Raw genomic sequence first — 27,533 nt, 5'->3', positions numbered from 1 at the left:
CTTTTTTTAATGTTTATTGTTTACTTCCTAAAGAGACACACAGGTCACTTTTGTGCTCAAACCAAAGTTGAAACATTTCCTAATTATCCGCATGATAGATTTCTATTCAGTTACATATTTGAAACCCAACCTATGCTTAATCCTCTAAAATATGTCACATTCAACGTAAAAGGTCTTAACAGCCCGATTAAAAGGAAAAGAGTCTATACATACCGTAAGAAATTAAAGGCTGACATTGTGTTTTTACAAGAAACACATCTTACAGCCATTGAACACAAGACATTTAAGAGGGAATGGGTAGGACAAGTTTTTGCATCCTCTTTTAACTCCAAAGCAAGAGGAACTGCAATTTTGATAAGTAGACACATCCCCTTCTGCGTCAACAACACCATCTCTGATCCCTCTGGCAGGTTGGTTTTGGTGCAGGGGCATATGTTTTCAGAGTCTTGGACCCTATTGAATATTTATGCTCCTAACTTCGATGACCATATGTTTATTCAGAATGTCTTCCTTCAGGTTGCTCAAGCACCACCAGGATGGCTACTGGTTGGAGGAGATTTTAATTTTTGTTTAGATACAGTTCTTGATAGGTCTTCTGATAAACCCTCACTTCTTACCAAAGCCGGCAAGCTCACCATGTCATTCATGAAAGATCTCAATTTACTAGACATCTGGAGACAGTTGCACCCACAGGATAGGGACTACTCTTTTTATTCACACCCACACAAGACACACACACGCATAGATAACTTTTTACTTTCGACACAACTGTTTCATAGAGTGTTAGATGTCGAGTATCTCCCCAGATTGCTTAGTGACCATTCTCCTCTGGTATTATCAATCTCCATTCCTACCAAGGTAAATGGAGCATATAGATGGAGACTAAATTCTACACTTCTAAAGCAACCTGAATTTTGTGCATTCATCAAAGAGCAGATCAATATTTTTACTTAGACAAACAAACCCTCTGCTCCTGACAGCTTCATTCTTTGGGACACATTGAAGGCCTACCTGAGGGGACAGATTATTTCCTATACTAAAGGGCTGAAGAAAAAACACGGTGCGGAACTGAGTGCTCTTGAATCTGAAATCTCAGAGCTAGAGAAAACCTACCAAAGAGGCCCGACTAAAGATCTATACAGGCTTTTGGTAAATAAAAAACTTAAATATAATATTCTGAACACATATCAAGCTGAGAGGGCCATCACTAAATCAAAACAGCGTTATTATGAGCTTGGAGAGAAAGCTCACAAAGTATTGGCATGGCAACTGAAAGCAGAGGAAAGTAAGAGGACAATTAATGCCATAGAAACTCTCACTAAAGAGATATCTTTCGACCCTACTGAAATTAATAATACTTTTAAGAAATACTATGAAGACCTCTACACTTCCCAATCAAGCGATGATCTATCAGAGATAGACTCCTTTCTCTCCTCTCTCAACCTCCCATGCCTGTCAGGGGAAGACAGCGAGCGCCTGAGTGAACACTTCTCAGTCCCTGAATTGTTGGAGGCCATTAAATCCTTACCTTCTAAAAAATCTCCTGGGGAGGATGGCTTCCCTCCAGAGTTCTATAAAGAATTTAGGGAGCTGTTGGTCCCCTACCTTATGGAGGTACTTAAAAAAGCCAGAGAAGACAACTGCTTTCCAGAGTCCTTCTCTCAAGCAGTGATTACTGTAAAAACCCGCTAAAGTGCGCCTCCTATAGACCAATCTCTCTCCTTAACACAGAGTGTAAACTGGTACCAAGATGCTATCTAAGAGACTGGAGTCATGTCTTCCCCTGTTGGTCAACCCAGATCAGACTGGCTTCATAATTAATAGATTGTCCTCCAATAATCTCAGAAGGTTCTTTGATATAATTCACCTTGCTAACAAAAACAAAATACCTGGTGTCGCAGTCTCCCTCAACGCTGAAAAGGCCTTTGATAGGGTTGAATGGCCATACCTCTTTCGCGTCTTGGAAAAGTTCGGTTTAGGTAACGTGTTTGTAAATTTGATAAAATCACTCTACAAATCTCCTAAAGCTAGGATAGCTACCAATGGGATTACTTCCTCCTCTTTCCCTCTTTATAGGGGGAACAGACAAGGTTGCCCAATTAGCCCCCACCTCTTTGCCCTCGCCATCGAACCGTTGGCTGAGGCTATTAGAACGTGCCCTGACATACATGGCTTTGAGGTGGGCCCCCATACCCATAAATTATCACTCTTTGCGGACGACCTTGTCTTATTCCTAACAAACCCAGAACACTCCCTCTCTCACTTGCAGATCCTACTACAGTGTTATAGTTCTTTCTCTGGATATAAGGTCAATCTTGATAAAAGCGAAATCTTACCGTTGTCTGTCTTTGACCATCATACCATCAAGCACAAGTTTCCTTTTAGATGGTCGCCTATGGGCTTCACATATTTGGGCATAATGGTGGATGGTAATCTGAACAACCTCTATAAACTCAATCTGGCCAGTTTGTTGCAAAAGGTGGAGGTTGCTCTTTGTAAATGGATGGACTTACCTCTCACTCTACTGGGTAGAATCAATGTAATTAAAATGAATGTCCTGCCCAGGTTTCTATATCTGTTTCAATCTCTCCCTATCCCTGTTCCCGCAGCAGAGACAGAGAGAGAGAGACACACACAGAAAGAGAGACAGAGAGAGAGGGAGACAGGGAGAGAGACAGAGAGAGAGAGACAGAGACAGAGAGAGAGGGAGACAGAGAGAGACAGAGACAGAGAGGGAAACAGAGAGAGAGAGAGAGAGAGAGAGAGAGAGAGAGAGAGAGAGAGAGAGACAGAGACAGAGAGAGAGGGAGACAGAGAGAGACAGAGACAGAGAGAGGGAAACAGAGAGAGAGACAGAGAGAGACAGAGAGCCAGAGAGAGAGACACAGAGAGAGAGACAGAGAGAGAGAGAGACAGAGAGAGGGAGACAGAGAGAGAGAGAGACAGAGAGAGGGAGACAGAGAGAGATAGAGACAGAGAGAGAGACAGAGAGATAGAGACAGAGAGAGACAGAGAGAGAGAGAGACAGAGAGAGAGGGAGACAGAGAGAGAGAGAGAGAGACAGAGAGAGAGAGAGAGAGAGAGAGAGAGAGAGAGAGAGAGAGAGAGAGAGAGAGAGAGAGAGAATAAGAGAGAGAGAGAATAAGAGAGAGAGCGAGAGAGGAAATAAGAGAGAGAGAGAGAATAAGAGAGAGAGAGAGAATAAGAGAGAGAAGGGCACCAGAACAGTCTTTCCTTATGGAAGCGTTGTATTTCTCCCCCCATAACAGGACCCAGCGTCCCTCTTGATTAACAACGAGAGTCTGCCCCATTCAACCAGCCATAAATATGCTAATCCGAAGGTTACACCTCTCTGCCTCCAGTAAATATACTGCCTTTGATGCTTCTGGCCCTTCTAAAGGTTTGTGGGATCGCTTCTCAAATGAAGCGTCGGGCTAGGAGACGGACGCCGACCTCCCTTTGTCACTGTAAATCAGCAGAGCTTGGCAAAGCAGAGAGGAAAACACACTAAACAGCAACGTCTTTCGCTCTCTTTCTCTCGGTCTCTTCGCCTCTCGCTGTGTGCGGTCGATTGATTTGCTTTGCCCGATCCAAGTTCATAAGCCACAACACAACAAGTGGTAATTGAAAATCTTGTGTGACATTTCAGACACACGGACAAGCAAAAATGCAATCAACAGGGCCTGGCAACAAACACCACTGTGTAAGTAAGGTGGGCGTGTCAGATTGGACACTCTGATGGGGCGTACGTCTGACATGTTGGTGTGTAGTTGGGGGAGGTTTGAGGTGGATAACGTGTTCTACAGAGATTTAAATGGAGGAGGTTTGAGGTGGATAACGTGTTCTACATAGGTTTGTAGTTAACATCCCTACAGCTCCATGTGTGTGTTATGGAGACAGAAAAGTGCTGAGGGGTTTCCTGGGCCCAGTACAGTTCAGTCCAGCCCAGCCCAGCCCAGCCCAGCCCAGTTCAGTCCAGTCCAGCCCAGTCCAGTCCAGTCCAGCCCAGTCCAGCCCAGCCCAGCCCAGCCCAGCCCAGCCCAGCCCAGCCCAGCCCAGTCCAACCCAGTCCAGCCCGGCCCGGCGGTTTGTGTTTTGTGCAGCCTGTGACATTCCTGAGCTGCTTTGTGGTGACAGTAGCCTGTGTGTGTGTGGAGGCAGAGCGGCTGGAGATACATTGCCTTAATTAGGACACGATGCCACAGGTGCTCCCTGTTTGCAGAGACAGAGAGAGAGAGAGAGAGAGAGAGAGAGAGAGAGAGAGAGAGAGAGAGAGAGAGAGAGAGAGAGAGAGTGACTGCCTGCTGGTTCACTGATCCACCGATCCATCTCCAAAGACAGAAACAAGGGGTTGTGGATAGTTTCTATAAACTAGAAGAACAGGGAAATGTGAAACACATATCCTCTATGTCCTGAGAGTAGACCTCCAGAATGAGGGTGGAATCACAACTGCACATGTTGGGACAGGGGGATATTTGATGCAATCAAAAGATTAGATATCACCAATCCACTCAGCACCAAGCAATCCGATCCCTACTGTACTTATGGTAGATGGCTTTATCTATTTTGTAGTGAAATGCTGTATAGATGTGGTAAAGAGGTCAATGGTACTCAAACAAAATGATATAAAATGCCATGGAAACGAGTGGGGGAATGATGCCGTGGGGAAAAGATCCCGAATCTCCTCATTGCCCCACAGGCAACATTAGCTTACATTTAGGCTGTTTACATGTGTATTTCACACTCTGTTGAGGTTAAAATCAGAGTATAATGCTGTATGGATGTCAACCCCAACACATGTTCATGTCATCATCACCAATCCACTGCATTACAGTTAAAAAAGACTTTGACTACCGCCACAGATTTCTCTATGCTAGCTATGCTACCAGCTTATACGAATGGGAGTTAGCATTTAGCAGTCAATTATTCTAAACCGGATAAAGAACAACTTCTAAATGTTATCCAGTGAAAACAGCCAAATATATCAACTGCTGACTTTAGTAACCCACAATGTAACCCACAAATATCCACTTGGTTCGATCAGATTTGTTGAACGTGGGCCTATCCGGCGTCCCTCTTCTATCCCCAACGGTCTGCGGTCCATTGGCCTCTTCACCACCATCTATAGGCTAACCTTAAGCACTAACTCTCTGCATGGAAGGGTTACTGGAATGCTCTTAGTGGAATGCTAGATACCCACTCTGTCCTCTCAATCAGTTAGCATGGCCAAGAAACCAGAACTTTGGCATCCCACTTCAGAATTCTACTAATGTAGAGAATCCAGTCCAATCCAATCCCACTCCCCTGGACCAGTATCCAGAGAATCCCTACTGGCTGATCCTAACTGGGATTGGAATGGGAATCCTGCCCATCCCATCCTCATGCTTTGTCTACAGCTTCCAGCCCCAAAGCTCTGGATGGTCACGTTGCTGTAACCCCCGCTGATAATCCAGGGATTGTATGTAAATAAATAGTGTTCAGTAACTGTTTTATTACATTAAGACTTGGCAATAAGCCCCCACATCCCCCAGTCTCTCACCCAGGCTCTCCCCTAATCTCTCCGTTAGTCTCCCCCCTAGTCTCTCCCCTAGTCTCTCCGTTAGTCTCCCCTAGTCTCTCCCCCAGTCTCTCCCCTAGTCTCTCCCCTAGTCTCTCCGTTAGTCTCCCTCCTAGTCTCCCCCCTAGTCTCTCCCCAGGCTCTCCCGTAGTCTCTCCCCCAGTCTCTCCCCTAGTCTCTCCCCCCAGTCTCTCCCCTAGTCTCTCCCCTAGTCTCTCCGTTAGTCTCCCCCCAGTCTCTCCCGTACTCTCTCCCCCAGTCTCTCCCCTAGTCTCTCCCCTAGTCTCTCACCCAGGCTCTCCCTAGTCTCTCCCCAGTCTCTCCCTAGTCTCTCCCCTAGTCTCTCCCCAGTCTCTCCCTAGTCTCCCTCCTAGTCTCTCCCCTAGTCTCTCCCCCAGTCTCTCCCCTAGTCTCTCCCCCAGTCTCTCACCCAGTCTCTCCCCAGGCTCTCCCCCAGTCTCTCCCCTAGTCTCTCCCCCAGTCTCTCCCCTAGTCTCCCTCCTAGTCTCTCCCCAAGTCTCTCCCCCAGTCTCTCCCCCAGTCTCTCCCCCAGTCTCTCCCCCAGTCTCTCCCCTAGTCACTCCCCCAGTCTCTCCCCTAGTCTCTCCCCCAGTCTCTCCCCTAGTCTCTCCCCTAGTCTCTCCCCCAGTCTCTCCCCTAGTCTCTTCCCTAGTCTCTCACCCAGGCTCTCCCCTAGTCTCTCCCCTAGTCTCTCCCCTAGTCTCTCCCCCAGTCTCTCCCCTAGTCTCTCCCCCAGTCTCTCCCCTAGTCACTCACCCAGTCTCTTCCCCTAGTCTCTCCCCTAGTCTCTCCCCTAGTCTCTCCCCCAGTCTCTCCCCTAGTCTCTCCCCCAGTCTCTCCCCTAGTCTCTCTCTCCCCTAGTCTCTCCCCTAGTCTCTCCCCTAGTCTCTCCCCCAGTCTCTCCCCTAGTCTCTCCCCTAGTCTCTCCCCTAGTCTCTCCCCTAGTCTCTCCCCTAGTCTCTCCCCTAGTCTCTCCCCTAGTCTCTCCCCCAGTCTCTCCCCTAGTCTCTCCCCTAGTCTCTTTCCCAGTCTCTCCCCTAGTCTCTCTCCTAGTCTCTTTCCCAGTCTCTCCCCTAGTCTCTCTCCTAGTCTCTCCCCTAGTCTCTCCCCTAGTCTCTCCCCCAGTCACTCACTCAGTCTCTCCCTTTCCTCACCCACATCGCTACCATTACCCCATTTCTAAAATAATGGATGTTAAGAGAGACAAAAGTACATCAATAATTTATAAAAAACTCAAATGTACTGTCACGCTTGAATGAAACAGTGACTATTTAACAATTGGCCCAGTTTTCCTTGATGATGTGTTGTTCTAGAAGACAGGGAAATATATTGTGAATCCCCCAGAGAAGAACAAACAGGCCTAGTTTCTGAGCTCAGAAGGGAGCTATACTTGGCTGGCTTGTGTCTTACTTCCAAGCAAACATAGCTTGTTTGTTCTGTTGAGGTGGCTGGCCTGGTCTGGCATAGTAACTGAATTAGCAGGAAGTGGAGAGAGAAGAGTGCCAGGGCGCTCCCTTTAGACATGTGTGCCTCCTTCAAGTGTATGTGTCTGTCTACCCACATGCATATGACTGTGAATATGGGTTATGAATATGGGTTATGAGGGCACTAGGGGTTGGCTGTGACCGGGGCAGTTGGCACTCAATGGTCCCATTTGTATGGGTCTTTTAGTAGTCTGGAGAAGTGCCCACAGTGGCAGCTGCCATGCCGCTCCACACAGACACACACACACGTGCACACACACACACACACACACACACACACGCACACGCACTTCATAGGGGCATGTCATAAACTACAGATGTACCCCTCATCATTTGTTATTCATTAATCTCTTGCAACACTACTGAATGGACAAATGGAGACTCAAGGCCACTTCAAAATGTAGCCCCTTTGTCAATAAGAAACAAAAGATGTAATCAAATCAAATCAAATCAAATTTTATTTGTCACATACACAGTTCTCCAGATGTTAAATGCGAGTGTAGCGAAATGCTTGTGCTTCTAGTTCCGACAATGCAGTGATAACCAACAAGTAATCTAACTAACAATTCCAAAACTACTGTCTTATACACAGTGTCCCCCAGGGGATAAGGAATATGTACATAGTCTATATGAATGAGTGATGGTACAGAGCAGCATACAGTAGATGGTATCGAGTACAGTATATACTGAGATGAGTCTGTAGACAAAGTAAACAAAGTGGCATAGTTAAAGTGGCTAGTGATACATGTGTTACATAAGGATGCTCGATGATGTAGAGTACAGTATATACATATGCATATGAGATGAATAATGTAGGGTAAGTAACATTATATAAGGTAGCATTGTTTAAAGTGGCTAGTGATATATTTACATAATTCCCATCAATTCCCATTATTAAAATGGCTGGAGTTGGGTCAGTGTCAATGACAGTGTGTTGGCAGCAGCCACTCACACTGTTAGTGGCTGTTTAACAGTCTGATGGCCTTGAGATGAAGCTCTTTTTCAGTCTCTCCCCAGCTTTGATGCACCTGTACTGACCTCGCCTTCCATGATAGCGGGGTGAACAGGCAGTGGTTCGGGTGGTTGATGTCCCAGATCTTTATGGCCTTCCTGTAACAACGGGTGGTGTAGGTGTCCTGGAGGGCAGGTAGTTTGCCCCGGTGATCGTTGTGCAGTCCTCACTCCCTCTGGAGAGCCTTACGGTTGAGGGCTCTCCAGTTCTACCAGGCGGTGTACAGCCCGCCAGTCTCTCCCCGATTGTGCATCTGTAGAAGTTTGTGAGTGCTTTTGGTGACAAGCCGAATTTCTTCAGCCTCCTGAGGTTGAATAGGCGCTGCTGCGCCTTCTTCATCACGCTGTCAGTGTTAGTGGACCAATTCAGTTTGTCTGTGATGTGTATGCCGAGGAACTTAAAACTAGCTAACCCTTCCACTACTGTTCCATCGATGTGATGTGGTGTTCTCTGCTGTTTCAGGGAAGTCCACAATCATCTCCTTAGTTTTGTTGAACGTTGAGTGTGAGGTTATTTTCCTGAGCACCACACTCCGGGGCCCTCACCTCCTCCCTGTAGGCTGTCTTCGTTGTTGGTAATCAAGCCACCACTGTTGTGTTGTCCGCAAACTGATGATTGAGTTGGGCGTGCGTGGCCACGCAGTCTGGGTGAACAGGGAGTACAGGAGAGGGCTCAGAGTGCCAGTGGGGCCCCGTGTTGAGGAGCAGATGTTGTGCCTACCCTCACCAACTGGGGGCGGCCCGTCAGGAAGTCCAGTACCCAGTTGCACAGGGCGGGGTCGAACCCAGGGTCTCGAGCTTGATACGAGCTTGGAGGGTACTATGGTGTTGAATGCCGGGCTGTAGTCGATGAACAGCATTCTCACATGGTCCTCTTGTCCAGGTGGGTTGGGCAGTGTGCAGTGGTTGAGATTGCATCGTCTGTGGACCTATTTGGGCGGTAAGCAAATTGGAGTGGGTCTAGGGTGTCAGGTAGGGTGGAGGTGATATGGTCCTTGACAGTCTCTCAAAGCACTTCATGATGACGGAAGTGAGTGCTACGGGGCATCATTTGTTAGCTCAGTTACCTTAGCTTTCTTGGGAACAGGAACAATGGTGGCCCTCTTGAAGCATGTGGGAACAGCAGACTGGTATAGGGATTGATTGAATATGTAGCTAAAAGATGAACACCTACAGTAGTTTTACAATGGTGCTTCAGTTGATAAAAACTGCAAAGCCCTTATCGTCAGATCAGAAAGGGGACATGGCTACTTTGACTGGTGATCTGTGTAAAGATCATTATGTGAAAGGTGCTATATGCAGAAATGTCCCGGATGCTAAAATTCTAATAGTTCACCTAACTTCCGTTTATGTGACAAAACAAGCAAAGAATCATTGTACCTTCTAAACCGCTGTGAAATATATATTCAATAACCAAAAATATAGTATTTTCAGCTGTTTGAACCTGGTGTACAAAACTGAAAAGATGCAAAAAACAAAAACTTAAGAACAAGGAAGCATAGAAATAGAGCACATATACTGAACAAGAATATAAATGCAACAGTTTTTACCATTTTACTGAGCTACAGTTCATTGTGGTTGTGAGGCCAGTTGAAATAAATAAATTGAGGCCAATCTAGACATACTGTGGCTGTGAGGCCAGGGGCACAGCCATGGGTGAGGCCAGTTAGACGACTGTGGCATAGGCCCACCCACTTGGTTGGAGGCCAGTTAGGCCCAGCCAATCAGAATGAGTTTTTTTTCTCACAAAAGGGCTTTATTCCAGACAGAAATACTCCTCCGTTTCATCAGCTGTCTGGGTGGCTGATGTCAGACAATCACACAGGTGAAGAAGCCGGACGTGGAGGTCCTGAGCTGGCGTGGATACACGTGTTTGTGAGGCCATTTGGACGTACTGTGGTTGTGAGGCCAGTTGGACGTACTGTGGTTGTGAGGCCAGTTAGACGTACTGTGGTTGTGAGGCCAGTTGGACATACTGCCAGTTGGACATACTGCCAGTTGGACATACTGCCAGTTGGACGTACTGTGGTTGTGAGGCCAGTTGGACGTACTGTGGTTGTGAGGCCAGTTAGACGTACTGTGGTTGTGAGGCCAGTTGGACGTACTATGGTTGTGAGGCCAGTTGGACGTACTGTGGTTGTGAGGCCAGTTGGACGTACTGTGGTTGTGAGGCCAGTTAGACGTACTGTGGTTGTGAGGCCAGTTGGTTGTGAGGCCAGTTAGACGTACTGTGGTTGTGAGGCCAGTTGCCAGTTGGACGTACTGTGGTTGTGAGGCCAGTTAGACGTACTGTGGTTGTGAGGCCAGTTGGACGTACTGTGGTTGTGAGGCCAGTTAGACGTACTGTGGTTGTGAGGCCAGTTAGACGTACTGTGGTTGTGAGGCCAGTTAGACGTACTGTGGTTGTGAGGCCAGTTGGACATACTGCCAGTTGGACGTACTGTGGTTGTGAGGCCAGTTAGACGTACTGTGGTTGTGAGGCCAGTTGGACGTACTGTGGTTGTGAGGCCAGTTGGACGTACTGTGGTTGTGAGGCCAGTTAGACGTACTGTGGTTGTGAGGCCAGTTGGACGTACTGTGGTTGTGAGGCCAGTTGGACGTACTGTGGTTGTGAGGCCAGTTGGACGTACTGTGGTTGTGAGGCCAGTTAGACGTACTGTGGTTGTGAGGCCAGTTGGACGTACTGTGGTTGTGAGGCCAGTTGGACGTACTGTGGTTGTGAGGCCAGTTGGACGTACTGTGGTTGTGAGGCCAGTTAGACGTACTGTGGTTGTGAGGCCAGTTACTGTGGTTGTGAGGCCACGTACTGTGGTTGTGAGGCCAGTTAGACGTACTGTGGTTGTGAGGCCCACTGTGGTTGTGAGGCCAGTTGGACGTACTGTGGTTGTGAGGCCAGTTAGACGTACTGTGGTTGTGAGGCCAGTTAGACGTACTGTGGTTGTGAGGCCAGTTGGACGTACTGTGGTTGTGAGGCCAGTTGGACGTACTGTGGTTGTGAGGCCAGTTAGACGTACTGTGGTTGTGAGGCCAGTTAGACGTACTGTGGTTGTGAGGCCAGTTGGACGTACTGCCAAATTCTCTAAAACGATGTTGGAGGTGGCTTATGATAAGATGAATTAACATTCAATTCTCTGGCAACAGCTCTGTTGGACATTCCTGCAGTCCGCATGCCAACTGCATGCTCCCTCAACACTAGAGACATTGTTTTCTGATAAAACAGCACATTTTAGAATGGCCTTTGATTGCCACCAGCACAAGGTGCACCTGTGTAATGATCCTGCTGTTTAATCAGCTTCTTGACATGCCACACCTATCACTGGATAGATTATCTTGACAAAGGAGAAATGATCACAGGGATGTAAACAAATTTGTGCACATCATTTGAAAGAAAGAAGCTTTATGTGCGTATGGAACATTTCAGGGATCTTTCATTTCAGCTCATGAAACATGTGACCAACACTTCACATGTTGCATTTATATTTGTGTTCAGTATTAGAACAGATCTACTGCCTCTTAAACTTGCTTTTAATGAGAGTGACAGCTCTGTAACTCACATTTCTATGTGAATTTGGTCAAAAAGTTACACATGTCAGATAATGTTAGAGACCAAAGAGAGATTCCCTCTGATTCCTTTCATGGCATACATACTGTATCGCTATCAATCCTGTCTGTGTCCTTGGTCTGCTCCTCCTCACTCAAGACATCAAAGCAACACAAAGCACGACAGAGACCCACAATCTTAGAAGAAAATGTGCTCTCCAGAACCTAAAACAATTATTTGGCTGTCCCCATAGGAGAACCCTATTTGCTTCCAGCTCGAACTCTTTTTTTGTTTATTGATGGAACCTAAAAGGGTTTTTACTTTGAACCAAAAAGGGTTCTCCTATGGGGACAGCCAAAGAGCCCATTTTGGAACCCTTTTTTCTAAGAGTGCAGTAATGCTAATGTGGGCTAGAGGGAGCAGAGAGGGGAGATTGAGAGGGGAGGAGAGCAGGGAGTGGAGAAGAGACTAAGAGTGGATGGAGCGAGGGGAGACAAGAGGGAGAACACTCTCTCTCAGGTGAAGGGCAGCAACCCCCCACGTATCTACCAGACAGACAGTAATACCACTGGCTTTACTAGTTACACAAGGCCAAGAGTGAAGATATGAATGATGTACCTACAGTAAACCAGTGTTTCCCAACTCCAGTCCTCGAGTACCCCCCAACAGTAAACATGTTTTTGCTGTAGCCCTGGACAAGCACTGTGATGAACTGAATCAATTTTCCTCATCACTTCACTGATCCTCTGACCAATTCAGGTCTTGCTGGCTTCTCTGAATCACATTGCACCGAGGCCTGCATGATGAAAGCAGGGTCAGACGGGGTCATCCCTGTAGCTCCTACACTCTTCATTCACCCCGGCCTCAGTGACCTCACCCATCAACATCCCATTTATAGCGCTGCTCTTTCTCCCTAGATATAGTCTCCTGATAGAAAAGGCTATGGTGATTTGCTATCGTGGCCCTTTTCCTGGCCTCAGAAGGAATGTGAAGCTCACGCTCCTCTAACAGAAACATCAAACATGCGCCAGGGTTTTAGACTAATGGACTTCAAAGAAGCTACAGAGAGCAGGGGGTCTGAGTTTGGAGGGAGGTGGTGAAACAACACAGCAATACATTACAGGGCTTTTGGTTCGAGGCAGGAGCTAAGTCTGTGCTCGTCTGTGTAGACGCTCCCTTAGCCTCCACATGTCCAAAGAAAATACAGCCGACGCAGTGGTTTTTCTATTCAAAGTTGTTATTGCGATTTGTGACTCTGCCTTGATGCTTCTCGTGTCGCCAACTGAACAGGTATAACGTCTGCAAAAACCTCTCCGAGTAAAGGAAACATGTTTTTTCAACTGTAAAACCTGTGGGAAACGGCTTTCATTAAATGTTACGCAGTCATAGCGTTCCCGTCAAATATCTGGCTGCATCTCTCCACTGTCACATTTTCCAGACTGTACACGTTCCAAAAGCAACTAAAGGAGTCGAAGACAGCTGCTATGCCGTATCCAACCCTCTCGTGCCCTCTGATCTACTGTGGCAGTGTGCTGATTGGCAGATGGCGATAGTTACACGACCACATACAGAGTAAGGACAGAGCCATCACATAACTGAGAACAATGAGGAAGAAGAGACATTGAATGATTTGTGAATGAAATGTTACTACATGTTGAATCATTTAAAGACAGATCAGACAAAGGGAATAAGAGACCATTGCATTTAGCATTTCAAGATGTTATGATACTGTATCGTTGTGCTCAGTGCTACCTGGTCTCTATGGACTTTCGGTACTGTATCAGGATTGGAGTATGTGGGTAGAGTTTGGGGAACAGAGAAGGAGAGATGGGGAGAGAAAGAGAGAGGGAGAGAGAGAGAGAGAGGAGGAGAGAGAGAGGGGGAGAGAGAGGAGGAGAGAGAGAGGAGGTGAGAGAGAGAAAGAGGGAGAGATAAGGAGAAAGAGAGAGAAAAAGAGAGACAGAGAGAGAGAGAGAGAAGGAGAAAGAGAGAGAGAGAGAAAAAGAGAGAGAGAGAGAGAAGGAGAAAGAGAGAGAGAGAGAGAAGGAGAAAGAGCGAGAGAGAGAAGGAGGAGAGACTTACCATGTGGTAGTTGACTATTTCCTGGAGGCTCTCCCCACACTTCTCCAGACACTCCTGCAAGGAAAACAAGCCACAATAGCTTCAGTATATTGTATTACAGCATTTTAACAAGATTAGAGACAGAGAAGGATCCTGTTCCCTTTGCTAATGCTGCCATGCAAAGTATAATTTCATTTCTATTGTACAAATAGTCAAATTAAGTTAGCATTTTCCAATTTTACTGATGGATTTTGTCACTCATATTGTACGAGACTAAGACAGAATGGAAACATAATTGCAGGCCTAACTCTTTTCCATGTTTTCAATGGAAAATACAAATAAGAGCAGCGTTTAACGAGATCCTCAGAAATAGACAAGAGGGTGAACCAATTGGAGAGCCATGCACTAGCAGGCCTTTAATACCACTTAATGTTGGCGGCAACGAGTCTACTACTTCTGGCGTAAACATGGAGAAAGTTCTGGAGGACGCTGGTCCTGGAACCCTGACCAAGACGTACGCCTACCGTCGTAAGCCTCCACTCCAGGCCTGATCCTTCCACTGACACTGACTAATCCATTCGTAGAGTAATCAGGTTCACACACAGACTTACTCAGGCACGCGGTCAGAGAGCAGGAAAGCACTACTTCCAAGATTAAGCACTACGCAGAGCCCGGCCCCAAGACATTCAAGCGTGTTTTACCACATACAAAAAGGCTAGTTTGTGCTTTGTAGGAATACATTTTACGTGATGGACTTAGATATTATTACATTTATATTTGAGTCATTTGGCAGATGTTCTTATCCAGAGAGACTTACAGGAGAAATGAGGGTTAAGTGCCTTGCATAAGGTCACATCGGCAGATTTGTTTTACCTAGTTGGCTCGGGGATTCGTACCAGCGACTTTTCCGTTATTGACCCAGCTCTCTTAATCGCTAGGCTACCTGCAGAAAGTCTAGGTGTGTTGTGTTGTATATGATTAATATCCAGTAAATAGTGAATAAGTGCATAATACAGTATAACAAGGTTATGAGGCCTAACACGTAGAAGACAACTTATTACACCTTACATTAGACATTGTGGTATATGACATTCTGGATCCAACTGAACCTCACCGATATCATCTCATCCTTCTTGCATTGTTGGGACAGGTCCCGGATCCCGTTCACAAAGAGTTTGTTGGCGCTGACATACGCCTTCCCTGCCTCGATCATCCCACTGCATAGCTTCACCAACTAGGGGAGGAGAGAAGAGAGAAAGTGGTGCAGCGAATGAGGTAGGGAGAGGAAATTAGGGTACACATACAGAGTAGCAAATGATACACCTCTCTACATACAGTACAAATCGATTCCAATCTTAAATACTGTGCACAGTGGAGGGACTTTCTCTGGCCTATAAATTAGCTGGTGAAATAAAAACCCTGAATGGGCCGTCCATTGTGATTATGTCACGGAGATGAAACCTATGGTTGAATCCTGAGGACAGCCACTTGATTTTGTACCCCCTCAGATTCGAGGACGTCCGTAAGGACAGAGCTCCTGTAGCATACTACAGCGTCCCCCTTTCCACAGCAAACAGCCACATCATATTCCCACACAGAGATTCCCAACCTAACCATTTTGTGCATTTCAACACATGCTCGCCACACTTGGCGACTACGCGTGTCCTACGGCTGCATGTTACTTTTGGCCCCTCAATTATCACCCATAGTAATGTGTGGTGTGGTGGAGCACATTTCTCATGTGGCTTGTTATGTTACCCCATGACATGAGCATGCAACTAACACACATGCCACTAATGAGGGGTGGGGGGATGCGGTCCACGACTGGAGAATTAACAGTGTGGATTTCAGTGTAAAGACTTTTTGGTTACAACCACAAAGATTCATCTATAAACTGATTTATCTACTCTAGGGTTGCAACATGGACATTTTTGGAAAGGACAGAATCTAACTGCCGAAAGAGCTCTCCCAATCCACACGCTGAAAAATACAGAGCAAGATGACAAGTCACATTTCTAACTTCACAGGACTCTAAAAGAGAGGTGGAAGACTTGGACCCTCAGGAGTCACCAAAGGCCTGTCACAATGTTCTCCTTCTGACAGCTGAACTGCCACGTAGCCTGATTTATGGTTCACTACAATGTGTATAGTTTCTTTCTACATTCGCAAGACATTGAATCAAGGAACTCTATTCAAGGCATCTTGGCATAAGATTCTCCAGTGTCTGGAACTCTATTGGAAGGGCTGCGACAACATTCTTCCAGTGTCTGGAACTCTATTGGAGGGCTGCGACAACATTGGTCAGTGTCTGGAACTCTATTGAGCGCTGCGACAACATTCTTCCAGTGTCTGGAACTCTATTGAGGGTTGCGACAACATTGGTCCAGTGTCTGGAACTCTATTGGAGGCTGCGACAACATTGGTCAGTGTCTGGAACTCTGTTGAGGGCTGCGACAACATTCATCCAGTGTCTGGAACTCCCGGCCCCTCTCTCTCTCTCTCTCTCTCTCTCTCTCTCTCTCTCTCTCTCTCTCTCTCTCTCTCTCTCTCTCTCTCTCTCTCTCTCTCTCTCTCTCTCTCTCTCTCTCTCTCTCTCTCTCTCTCTCTCTCTCTCTCTCTCTCTCTCTCTCTCTCTCTCTCTCTCTCTCTCTCTCTCTCTCTCTCTCTCTCTCTCTCTCTCTCTCTCTCTCTCTCTCTCTCTCTCTCTCTCTCTCTCTCTCTCTCTCTCTCTCTCTCTCTCTCTCTCTCTCTCTCTCTCTCTCTCTCTCTCTCTCTCTCTCTCTCTCTCTCTCTCTCTCTCTCTCTCTCTCTCTCTCTCTCTCTCTCTCTCTCTCTCTCTCTCTCTCTCTCTCTCTCTCTCTCTCTCTCTCTCTCTCTCTCTCTCTCTCTCTCTCTCTCTCTCTCTCTCTCTCTCTCTCTCTCTCTCTCTCTCTCTCTCTCTCTCTCTCTCTCTCTCTCTCTCTCTCTCTCTCTCTCTCTCTCTCTCTCTCTCTCTCTCTCTCTCTCTCTCTCTCTAGCAACCGGCCATTTCCTCACAGCCCCTAGGCAGACTCAACTCAGGGCCGGCCGACCATATCCTCTCACGCTAATTCCTGGGGAGAGAACTAGGAATGGGCTGCCAGTGTTTTCGGTTGAGAGGAGAGTCCCACCTGTTTCCCTACTGAGGGATAAGGAAAGGCGGCAGAGCCAGGATTAGTGGTTTGACAGTGGGTTCATGTTCGGGTAGAGTAATGCCCTTCTGTGTATTGTGATAGTACGCTAATGCATTTGGGCTTCTGGTGAGAGTTAACATGGGTGAGTCAAATTCAAACGCAAACAGTATGAGTCACCTCCAAAACCCTTGGGCATAACACTTCATACATGTTCTCACGTATGTTTTAAATCAACAATTAATACCAAAAGATGTAAGCTTAAATACAGGTAACAACCTAAATAAAAAATCACCTACATAAAGTGTCTTAATAGGGCGTTGGGACACCACGAGCCGCCGGAACCGCTTCAAGGCATCTTGGCAGAGATTCTACAAGTGTCTGGAACTCTATTGGAGGGCTGCGACAACATTGGTCCAGTGTCTGGAACTCTATTGGAGGGCTGCGACAACATTCGTCCAGTGTCTGGAACTCTATTGGAGGGCTGCGACAACATTCGTCCAGTGTCTGGAACTCTATTGGAGGGCTGCGACAACATTCGTCCAGTGTCTGGAACTCTATTGGAGGGCTGCGACAACATTGGTCCAGTGTCTGGAACTCTATTGGAGCTGTCAGTGTCTGGAACTCTATTGGAGGGCTGCGACAACATTCGTCCAGTGTCTGGAACTCTATTGGAGGGCTGCGACAACATTCTTCCAGTGTCTGGAACTCTATTGGAGGGCTGCGACAACATTCTTCCAGTGTCTGGAACTCTATTGGAGGGCTGCGACAACATTCTTCCAGTGTCTGGAACTCTATTGGAGGGCTGCGACAACATTCTTCCAGTGTCTGGAACTCTATTGGAGGGCTGCGACAACATTCTTCCAGTGTCTGGAACTCTATTGGAGGGCTGCGACAACATTCTTCCAGTGTCTGGAACTCTATTGGAGGGCTGCGACAACATTCTTCCTGTCTGGAACTCTATTGGACGACAATTCGTCCAGTGTCTGGAACTCTATTGGAGGGCTGCGACAACATTCTTGGAACTCCAGTGTCTGGAACTCTATTGGAGGGCTGCGACAACATTCTTCCAGTGTCTGGAACTCTATTGGAGTGGGCTGCGACAACATTCTTCCAGTGTCTGGAACTCTATTGGAGGGCTGCGACAACATTCTTCCAGTGTCTGGAACTTTATGGAGGGCTGGACAACATTGGTCCAGTGGAACTCTGCGACAACATTCTTCCAGTGTCTGGAACTCTATTGGAGGGCTGTGACAACATTCTTCCAGTGTCTGGAACTCTATTGGAGGGCTGCGACAACATTCTTCCAGTGTCTGGAACTCTCCAGTGTCTGGAGGGCGACAACATTCTTCCAACATTCTTCCAGTGTCTGGAACTCTCCATTGGAGGGCTGCGACAACATTCGTCCAGTGTCTGGAACTCTATTGGAGGGCTGGTGTCTGGAACTCTATTGGACAACATTCGTCCAGTGTCTGGAACTCTATTGGAGGGCTGCATTCTTCCAGTGTCTGGAACTCATTCTTCCAGTGTCTGGAACTCTATCTGGAGGGCTGCGACAACATTCTTCCAGTGTCTGGAACTCTATTGATGCGACAACATTCTTCCAGTGTCTGGAACTCTATTGGAGGGCTGCGACAACACTCTTCCAGTGTCTGGAACTCTATTGGAGGGCTGCGACAACATTCTTCCAGGAGAAATTCCATCTCTTGGTGTTTTTGTTGATGGTGGTGGAAAACCCTGTCTCAGGCGCCGCTCCAGAATCTCACACAAGTGCTCGACTGGGTTGAGATCTGGTGACTGAGACGGCCACGGCTTATGGTTAACAGCGTTTTCATGCTCGTCAAACCATTCAGTGACCCCTCGTGCCCTGTGGATGGGGGAAAGTGTCCTCCTATGGTGGCATAGAAATGGTAGCCAAAATGATAAGCTGCCCAGCATTTTTATACATGACCCTAAGCATCATGTGATCATAATTGCTTAATTTAACTCAGGAACCATACCTGTGTTGCAGCACCTGCTTTCAGTATACTTTGTATCCCTCATTTACATTTTAGTCATTTAGCAGATGTTCTTATCCAGAGCGACTTACAGGAGCAATTAAGGTTAAGTTCTTTGTTCAAGGGCACATCGACAGATTTTTCACCGAGTCGACTCAGGGATTCAAACCAGCGACCTTTCGGTTACTGGCCCAACGCTCTTAACCACTACGCTACCTGCTGGTAACTGGCCCAACACTCTTAACCACTACGCTACCTGCTGGTTACTGGCCCAACGCTCTTAACCACTACGCTACCTGCTGGTAACTGGCCCAACACTCTTAACCACTACGCTACCTGCTGGTTACTGGCCCAACGCTCTTAACCACTACGCTACCTGCTGGTTACTGGCCCAACGCTCTTAACCACTACGCTACCTGCTGGTTACTGGCCCAACGCTCTTAACCACTACGCTACCTGCTGGTTACTGGCCCTACACTCTTAACCACTACGCTACCTGCTGGTTACTGGCCCAACGCTCTTAACCACTACGCTACCTGCTGGTTACTGGCCCTACACTCTTAACCACTACGCTACCTGCTGGTTACTGGCTCAACGCTCTTAACCACTACGCTACCTGCTGGTTACTGGCCCAACGCTCTTAACCACTACGCTACCTGCTGGTTACTGGCCCTACACTCTTAACCACTACGCTACCTGCTGGTTACTGGCCCAACGCTCTTAACCACTACGCTACCTGCTGGTTACTGGCCCTACACTCTTAACCACTACGCTACCTGCCGACCAGTCTCTTTCTTTTTTTTAAACTCAAGTGTTTCCATTATTTGTACAGTACAGTACATTATATTAACACCCAAATCATGACATCTGACGAGCCAAAGAGCCACATACCCTCACATAATGTCAAACTGAGACATCCTGCACTTTTCACGGTCATTGCTCATGCCAACAGTGATGATATAGTGAAGGGAGAGCGAAGCAGCAGACTAACCTCCGCAGACACATCACTCACATAACTCAAGGTCAAACGGAACAGATGGACTGGTGACATCATGAGCATTACCACAAAGCACCAGGCTTCCTCGTTAGAGGGTAACCCAATGCTTTGAAAGCCAGTCTAATGCATTCTAATGTTGTCGGTCCTCTTCCCTACCCCCCCTGCCCTGCCACGTCACGTTTAGCCCACACAAACCTGAGCTGCTGAAACATTAAGCAAGTCAACAGTGTGAGATTTTGCTTTCCTTTTTAATCACCCCCAGTACTCAGTGGTTTAAGTCAGACCATCCCATTACAAGCATACAGTGTTATACTGATGGGTGTAAATGTACAGTAGTAGGACTCCCCAACTAGCCTACTTGTCCTACTCAGGTTGTCTAGATAGGAGGGCTGCATGCCACTCTGGTAATCAGTGTGTGTGTGTGTGTGTGTGTGTGTGTGTGTGTGTGTGTGTGTGTGTGTGTGTGTGTGTGTGTGTGTGTGTGTGTGTGTGTGTGTGTGTGCGTGTGCGCGTGCGCGTGTGTGTTCGTGTGCGGGTGCGTGCGTGTATGTGTGTAAATGGGGCACACCAGTGTAGCAGGTTAACTGGGTTAAATTGGTAGCTGCTATCACCATCATCCTTTAATCTTGCAATATACAGAGCACTGTACACTGACTATACCAAACATTAGGGTCCTACTATTGAGTTGCACCCCCGCGTTTGGCCCTCAGAACAGCCTCAATTCGTCAGGGGGATGGACTCTACGCAGTGTCGAAATCATTCCAAAGGGATGCTGGCCCATGTCGACTCCAATGCTTCCCACAGTTGTATCAACTTGGCTGGATGGTGGACCATTCTCGATACACACGGGAAGCTGTTGAGCATGAAAAACCCAGCAGCGTTGCAGTTCTTGACACAAACCGGTTCACCTGGCATCTACTAACATGCCTCGTTCAAAGGCACTGAAGTCTTTTGTCTTGCCTATTCACCCTGTGAACGGGCACACATACACAATCCATGTCTCAATTGTCTCAAGGCTTAAAAATCCTTCTTTAACACGGTCTCCTCCCCTTCAACTACACGGATTGAAGTGGATTCAACAAGCGACATCAATAAGCCATCATCGCTTTCACCTGGATTCACCTGGTCAGTCTATGTCATGGAAAGAGCAATGTTTTGTATACTCAGTGTATATGCCTGGAATTTCATTCCATTATCGGTGTAGTAGTAGATGGGATGTACAGTAAGCGTCAAAATGAACTCCTAAATATGCTGTAATGGATATATCACATGCTTTCTATCAAAACGAAACCTTTGAGCACTTGAAGCCAACAGTTAGAAGGACAATAGTGGTTTAGTTAAGAAATAAGGCCATAGGAGGTGTGGTATATGGCCAAGGGCTGCTCTTATGCACGACAAGAATCGGAGTGCCTGGATACAGCTCTTGGTATATTGGCCGTATACCACAAACCCCCAAGGTGCCTTATTGCTATTATAAACTGGTGAACAACATAAATAGAACAGTAAACACGTTTTTTTCTGGGTCATACCAGGGTTATTGTCTGATATACACACGGCTCAAATGCTGTTTCAGCCAATGAGCATCAGGGACCCAAATGTCCCCGTTTATAATATGGCTTATATTACAGTGACAATAGGATCTAGAGGCTAGTTGAAAAGGCTTCCCGAGGAGGATAAAGGGTTATTAAAACAAAGGTTTCTTACCTTGTCTAGTTTCACTTCAATCTCCACAACCTCCGTCTCCACTTCATTAATGTTCGCCCTGCAAGATAAAAAAAAATGTACAAAACGGTTTTATCAGTACAGAGAAGAGTTACATTGCGTTTATCATAATGATTTTTTCCCCGCTTCATACACCGTGACGGTACCACACATTTCCCATGTCCTTGGGAAGAGAAGGGAAAGTAACATTCATCTTAGACTGACAGTGATGTTCTTGGATCTGAACACAGACATGTTCGAGCTGAAACAGGCCCGGGTTCGGGAGTTCTCTGGGGAGGTGTTAACATGTTAAGTGACAGAGCGAGACGCTGGCTGGAAACAATTGAGCTCAGACATAACAGAGTGACATGTTCAGCATAGCTGTGGTACAGTCGCACCCCCGAAAAACTCTTCACCTAGTCACTGCCGCCACCCCACCCCAAAGCATATGGGACCTCTGCCTCTGCCCTGCTCTTAGGGAGTGGGTTACACAGTGGCCCACCGCTGTCCCTGCCCTAGCCACTAGCCCACACCACTGTTTATACAAGCCTCAGCTGTGGGTGTGCACGGTGGCGGCTTCCTCAGATTTCTTGGAGACCATATGAAAGGGTGATGTGATGTTGGGGTATAAAGGTGAAGGGCTGCGACATTATTAGAACAACTCAATGAAACAGGTACCGATTCATCTCGAGCCATATCGTCTAAACATCCTCCCATACTTTCTCACGACCCTGTGGGACTGGGAAGGTCACACTTGACTTGAGTCAGTCAGTGTAAAATTAGCAAACACATCATCGATTCTTCTTGCCTCTTAGCTCATACAGTCACCTCCAAAAAGGATTTGGCACCCTTGATAAAGAAAATAATAATACAAAAATAATACAAATACGCACGTGAATCGGAGTGCCTGGACACAGCCCCTACGTGGGCCAGCCCCCTAGAAATTCAAGTTCCATCCAATAAACTTTAGCTCCTAGCAATTTGAGTGACAGCTAATAGATGCACACATAGCAGAGAGAGAGAGAAAGAGAAAGAGAGAGAGAGAGAGAGAGAGAGAGAGAGAGAGAGAGAGAGAGAGAGAAATTATGTGGTACAGATACCGTATCTACACATAAGTGACGTAGTAAGCAATTTTCAGGTGACCACTTTTGGCTCGTGAGAGCTAGATTCAGAACTACAGTACTAGCTAAAAAGTATGCAAAAGTACCAGAGGAAGATGAGGTTCACTCTAAAAAGTAGAATGTTTATGCAGATTACATTTAGTTTGATTTCAATTATAAGAATCTTTAGGGGTGCCAATGCTTTTGACAAATATCTTGTTTTAGATTTTTTTATTACTTGTTGAACAAAATCTCCTCTGAGCAATTGTATTAGATTAAAAGTATATAATTTTCCCATTTTATTGAGCATACAATATCGCTCAGTATTTATTTTATACAATCTTTTTTGCTCATTTATTTATCAAGGGTGCCAATACTTTTGGACTTTTGGAGGGTGACTGTACAGCTCCATATTAGCAGAAAGCAGCAGCAAATGTCTCACGTTTTACAACAGTGCTCTCTCTCTCTCTCTCTCGCTCTCTCTCTCCTCTCTCCTTTTCTCTCCACCCTTCTCGCAATCCTCCCTACCTCTCTCATCTTCCCTTCTTTTCTCTCACCCTCTCCTACTCACTTCCTTTCCCTCTCCTTCCTTTTGCTCTCTCCATCCCCCTGGCCATGGGTACTGTAGATTAGGCCGGTTGGCTGGCTCAGGCCGCAGTATGCAGGGCTCAAGGCTCAGGGGAGGAAGGACACCACGTGCTCGTCTTCCGCTCTGCCACAGCATTTACTCTTACTACGGTCAGTCAACTGGAGCATGCCTGAATACTATGAACAGGGAATATCAGAAGGTCAGCCTTAGATTTGGATTCCAACCATACTCCTGCCTAATCAATACCAAACATATGGCTCTGTTTTATAACCTCAACTGATTCCCCTTTTTATAACCTCAACTGATTCCCCTTTTTATAACCTCAACTGATTCTCCTTTTTATGACCTAAACCGATTCCCCTTTTATAACCTAAACTGATTCCCCTTTTATAACCAAAACAGATTCCCCTTTTTATAACCAAAACGGATTCCCCTTTTATAACCTAAACTGATCCCCCTTTTTGTGACCAAAACCGATTCCCCTTTTTATAACCTAAACTGTGTCACGGTTTTCTAATGGTGAAGGAGAGTCGGACCAAACTGCAGCGCGTATATTGTGATCCATGTTTATTAACACAACGTAACACAAATCCAAAACACAAACTCTACAAAACGTAGTGAAAACCAAAACAGCCTTAATTGGTGCGAACTAACACAGACTAAGGACATCAAGACACTCAGGACAATCACCCACAATACAACCAAAGAATATGGCTGCCTAAATATGGCTCCCAATCAGAGACAACGATAAACACCTGCCTCTGATTGAGAACCACTTCAGACAGCCATAGACTCTCCTAGAACACCCCACTAAGCTACAATCCCACTAAGCTACACACCACATACAAAAACCCATGTCACACCCTGGCCTGACCAAATACATAAAGAAAAACACAAAATACTTCGACCAGGGCGTGACAAACTGATTCACCTTTTTATAACTTAAACTGATTCACCTTTTTATAACTTAAACTGATTCACCTTTTTATAACCTAAACTGATTCACCTTTTTATAACCTAAACTGATTCACCTTTTTATAACTTAAACTGATTCACCTTTTTATAACTTAAACTGATTCACCTTTTTATAACTTAAACTGATTCACCTTTTTATAACTTAAACTGATTCACCTTTTTATAACCTAAACTGATTCACCTTTTTATAACCTAAACTGATTCACCTTTTTATAACCTAAACTGATTCACCTTTTTATAACCTAAACTGATTCACCTTTTTATTTTGATGCCCCTTTTATAACCTAAACTGATTCCTTTTATAACTTAAAACTGATTTTATAACCTAAACTGATTCACCTTTTTATAACTTAAAACTGATTCACCTTTTTATAACCTAAACTGATTCACCTTTTTATAACTTAAACTGATTCACCTTTTATAATAAAACTGATGCCCCTTTTATAACCCAAACTGATTCACCTTTTTATAACTTAAAACTGATGCCCCTTTTATAACCTAAACTGATTCACCTTTTTATAACCTAAACTGATGCCCCTTTTATAACCTAAACTGATTCACCTTTTTATAACTTAAAACTGATTCACCTTTTTATAACCTAAACTGATTCACCTTTTTATAACTTAAAACTAATTCACCTTTTTATAACCTAAACTGATGCCCCTTTTATAACCTAAACTGATTCCCCTTTTTATAACCTAAACTGATTCCCCTTTTATAACCTAAACTGATTCACCTTTTTATAACTTAAAACTGATTCACCTTTTTATTTGATGCCCCTTTTATAACCTAAACCGATTCCCCTTTTTATAACCTAAACTGATGCCCCTTTTATAACCTAAACTGATTCCCCTTTTTATAACCTAAACTGATTCCCCTTTTTATAACCTAAACTGATTCACCTTTTATAACCTAAACTGATTCACCTTTTTATAACTTAAAACTGATTCACCTTTTTATAACCTAAACTGATTCACCTTTTTATAACCTAAACCGATTCCCCTTTTTATAACCTAAACTGATGCCCCTTTTATAACCTAAACTGATTCCCTTTTTGTTCATTCCCCTTTTTATAACCTAAACTGATTCACCTTTTTATAACCTAAACTGATTCACCTTTTTATAACCTAAACTGATTCACCTTTTTATAACCTAAACTGATTCACCTTTTTATAACCTAAACTGATTCACCTTTTTGTGACCTAAACCGATTCCCCTTTTTATAACCTAAACTGATGCCCCTTTTATAACCTAAACTGATTCACCTTTTTATAACCTAAACTGATTCACCTTTTTGTGACCTAAACCGATTCCCCTTTTTATAACCTAAACTGATTCACCTTTTTATGACCTTACCTGATTCCCTTTTGAGACTTTTAGGCCTACTGACCGCACCCACCAGTAATCCTACTGCGATCAACTCATGCTTTTTTAAATAGCTGATGTCAGTTTTAAACAGCTCTGTTAATATAATATGATAAGCTCTGCTTTTGTACAGCTATGTTTTTTTGCTCGTGCCACTGAGAGGCAGCATGACAGTGAGTGTTCTTGAAATGTCGTGTTTCTTTTACTCTCCCATGTGTCGGCAATGCGTGATGCTGAAATGGTGACCCATTTATAACAGCAGTTTATTCTCTCTGCAACCGTTTACTTCCAAAATGAGTTGTTCTTCTTGTGACTGTGAGCACAACAGTGAAGCATAGACAAGTTAGATAGGAAAGGGCTTTAGTTTAAAAACTCCTGTATAGAGGGCGGGGGCTAGCCTCTCCTGTCAATTGTACAGTATTAGAGCATGATCCCCTGCAGGCAACACGTCTCTCCTCGACAGTAGCCTAGTGGAGCTAACATGGATTGGACCCCCTGAATGGGGGGCTGGCTAGGGGGACAGCTGCTCCCCCATGCCCCCAGGCCCTCGCCTCCCATTGCCTGTGCCTGTGCCTATGCCTGTTGCCGTGGTAACCCCCCCGAAGTGGGCTACGGTGGATCCCATTGTGGAAGTCTGTCAGTCGACCCCTACACACAGTCACACCGCAGGGAGTGGAGAGGTTATATGACACAACAGCCTTGACCCCAGCCTGTGTAGCCAAATCAATGGACCACTGCTGTTAATAAGTCATCAACAGACCTTTACTGCCACTCAATATCAATAAACATGTATTCAGTTCCTTTACTCCGTGCCACAAAGAAGTGCTATGTCCACCTCATTGACCTATTTGACTGGACACTTTAATGGCGTGTCCTGATGTCTGATGAAACATGAGCAAACTCACACGAGAGAGTGCAGTAGCAGCCACTAACTGGTCTGGGCAGCTTAATGCTGTAGTGCTGGAGGTACTAGCTTGGCAGGCAGAATCTGGGAGTGTTTTTTTTCTGACATGGAACATTGCAGATCTGGAGCAGGGTGCGTGTGTGTGTGTGTGTGTGTGTGTGTGTGTGTGTGTGTGTGTGTGTGTGTGTGTGTGTGTGTGTGTGTGTGTGTGTGTGTGTGTGTGTGTGTGTGTGTGTGTGTGTGTGTGTGTGTGTGTGTGTGTGTGTGTGTGTGTGTGTAGTTGAAAAATAATAAACAGCACTATTGTGCTGAATAAGCGCTTCTCTGGCTGCTGTTGGCCCAATGACATGCTGACTGAGCTTCCCCAGGGTAAAGGAAGGGAAGGGCTGAGGTGATGTTTACTACGCCAAACTAACGACTCCAAACACAAAACGCCTTTTGTTTTCCCTTACTTCTTTCATGGGCCACTTCTCATTCCAACTGGATTCACACAGCAGCTACCCTGGAGAGAGTTGAGGTTCTTGGCCAGAGTTGTATTGTGGTGCTGAACATTTGCATTAAGCCTATATGCATAAGAACACCCATACACAGCCAAACTTCCAAATGCAGTCTGCAGCTCTGTCATGGTCATCAGTTAGCAGGCAGGGCCAGACTGCTATGGACTTGATGGAGGAGAAGAGAGGACAGACCGCTGAGCCAGAGGCCCCTGAGAGTTGAGGGTTGGGAGAGCCAGAACCACCCAGCCTTCCTTGCCTGGTGCAGAGCTGACTGGTGGCTGGTGGCCTGCCCTGCCCTGCCCTGTGTGTGTGTGTAATGAGCAGAGGGTCTGCTGAGGAGAGGAACGAGCCAGAGACAGGACCGAGAATGGAGGTACTGACCCCTGAACATTGACTGAACACCTGAGCCACAACCAAACCAAACGCCAGCTGAGACGCACCAACCTACTGGAAGCCAAACCCGCCCCCCAATGGGGGGACCCAATCAACCAATGAACACCCTCAGACAGCCCAGCATGCAAATGAGAGCGAGAACAGCTGTGAAACTGAACAGAGCAGTGGCTTCAAGTGATCCTTTGTGATCA

At 46.0% G+C, this 27,533-nt stretch overlaps 1 protein-coding gene across 3 annotated transcripts in view; it reads right to left on the bottom strand.

Annotated features, from left to right (window-relative positions):
• LOC118360329 (arf-GAP with coiled-coil, ANK repeat and PH domain-containing protein 3-like) overlaps positions 1–27,533 on the bottom strand; it is an 88,148-nt gene that overhangs the window by 26,564 nt on the left and 34,051 nt on the right. For all 3 annotated transcript variants that reach the window (XM_052482389.1, XM_052482390.1, XM_052482391.1), the window contains exons 2-4: positions 21,523–21,580; positions 14,790–14,909; positions 13,697–13,750 (exon numbers count right to left, since the gene is read on the bottom strand). In XM_052482389.1, coding sequence (XP_052338349.1) covers positions 13,697–13,750; positions 14,790–14,909; positions 21,523–21,580 — 232 coding nt within the window. The remainder of the gene's footprint in view (positions 1–13,696; positions 13,751–14,789; positions 14,910–21,522; positions 21,581–27,533) is intronic.

This window comes from Oncorhynchus keta, chromosome 27 (genome assembly GCF_023373465.1).
Source record: "Oncorhynchus keta strain PuntledgeMale-10-30-2019 chromosome 27, Oket_V2, whole genome shotgun sequence".
NCBI classification, from domain to species: Eukaryota; Metazoa; Chordata; class Actinopteri; order Salmoniformes; family Salmonidae; genus Oncorhynchus; species Oncorhynchus keta.
The sequence above is the reverse complement of the archived record's forward strand: the minus strand, read 5'-3'. Positions and strand labels throughout refer to the sequence as shown.